The sequence below is a fragment of the Limulus polyphemus genome, unplaced genomic scaffold (genome assembly GCF_000517525.1).
Source record: "Limulus polyphemus unplaced genomic scaffold, Limulus_polyphemus-2.1.2 Scaffold890, whole genome shotgun sequence".
NCBI classification, from domain to species: domain Eukaryota; kingdom Metazoa; phylum Arthropoda; class Merostomata; order Xiphosura; family Limulidae; genus Limulus; species Limulus polyphemus.
Window position 1 is genome coordinate 100,067 of NW_013666500.1, and position 1,396 is coordinate 101,462.

The window sequence follows — 1,396 nt, forward strand, 5'->3', positions numbered from 1 at the left end:
AACAAGTTGTTTATAATATATCCATTGTTTTAACAAGTTATTTAAATCATTTCAACTTTATTTATGTGTTTAGAAAAATTTACCAGTTGAGTCCATTCCATGAATATTTGAAAAATGTTACCTTTCAACTGGGCGAAAGTCAGTAATTCAATACTTTGTAGAACAGAAAGGTGGTCAAGGGTAAGGTCAATTTCTTCTGATATTCTTGGCGTGAATGTCACCTCTTTGTGCCATGTCATATCCATATGAGCTACTCTGTCTACTAGAGAAGGTCCAACCTAAAAGAAAACCAGCTCTGTGAATATCATGTTGGTGGGTTAATGAACATAGACAAGGGGAGAATTTTGACATTTAACCAAAAATTAAAATTTTAAAATCATTACAAGCGAATTCCAATGTATTTCGAATTGAGGTGCTTAATTAGTAAAAACAAAAAATAAGAATAAAAAATAGGCGAAAGTAGTCTTTTAAAGCACGATTTCCTGAATATCTTGTAGTTTCTTTATACCTTTACGATTTTATAAATGCATAACACATTACTGGAGTTTTCATTCCTAAAAAACAGTAACACCAAAACAAGTTGAGTATATTTGTGAATGTTTTAGAGATTTAAAAGATCTCCAACTCTTTTAGTGGTAATACCATCGTGGTGTCCATTTTTAAGGGCCTTTAGTTGTTTCATAACCAATAGTTACATAAAAAAAGGAGATTGAATTTCTGGAAAACCAACTGTTTACGCCAAATTATATCCACGTGTATAATCTATACAGAAATAAAAAGAACGACTCGATAGTTGTCCAAAGCGGAATTTTGAAACTCTATCACATACTTAATGAAAAAAGAAACAACTTATACATACGATACATGTATAATAGTTGGGTTAAAATACGAAGGTCTAACCAGGACATTTTGTTACGTTGTACCAGTTTTTGTCACTTTTTTACAAAAGTAAGGTAGTTTAATCTATAACGCTATATTCAGGGCGAATATGAGGCATAAAAACAAGCAACAGTTAGGCTTAGACTTAATATGCACATAAAATACCGGATTACAAGATTAATATGAGGCATAAAATAGCATTTAAGCTTAAGCTGCGACTCTGAACGTTAGTACACAACACGCAGTGTCTGGTAAGTATTTTCCTAGCAGACTAAATTGTCGACAACAAATTAAATATATCTGTAAGTACTTTTTGGCGCTTCTTCATATCATTAGTGTAATGACTATTAACAAATTAATTGAAAGTATGATAATGACTTTTTTCCAACAGATATATTCTTAGTTGACGAGGAGATCGATCCAATAGAACCTCCTCTTGACACATTATAGTATTCACTCATGAATAAAACATTACAATAGAACCTCCTCTTGACACATTATAGTATTCACTCATGAA

At 31.5% G+C, this 1,396-nt stretch overlaps 1 protein-coding gene across 2 annotated transcripts in view; it reads right to left on the minus strand.

Moving 5' to 3' along the window:
• LOC106461060 (E3 ubiquitin-protein ligase TRIM9-like) overlaps positions 1 to 1,396 on the minus strand; it is an 84,033-nt gene that overhangs the window by 24,746 nt on the left and 57,891 nt on the right. For both annotated transcript variants that reach the window (XM_022387896.1, XM_013920846.2), the window contains exon 4: positions 122 to 278. In XM_022387896.1, the coding sequence (XP_022243604.1) occupies positions 122 to 278 (157 nt within the window). The remainder of the gene's footprint in view (positions 1 to 121; positions 279 to 1,396) is intronic.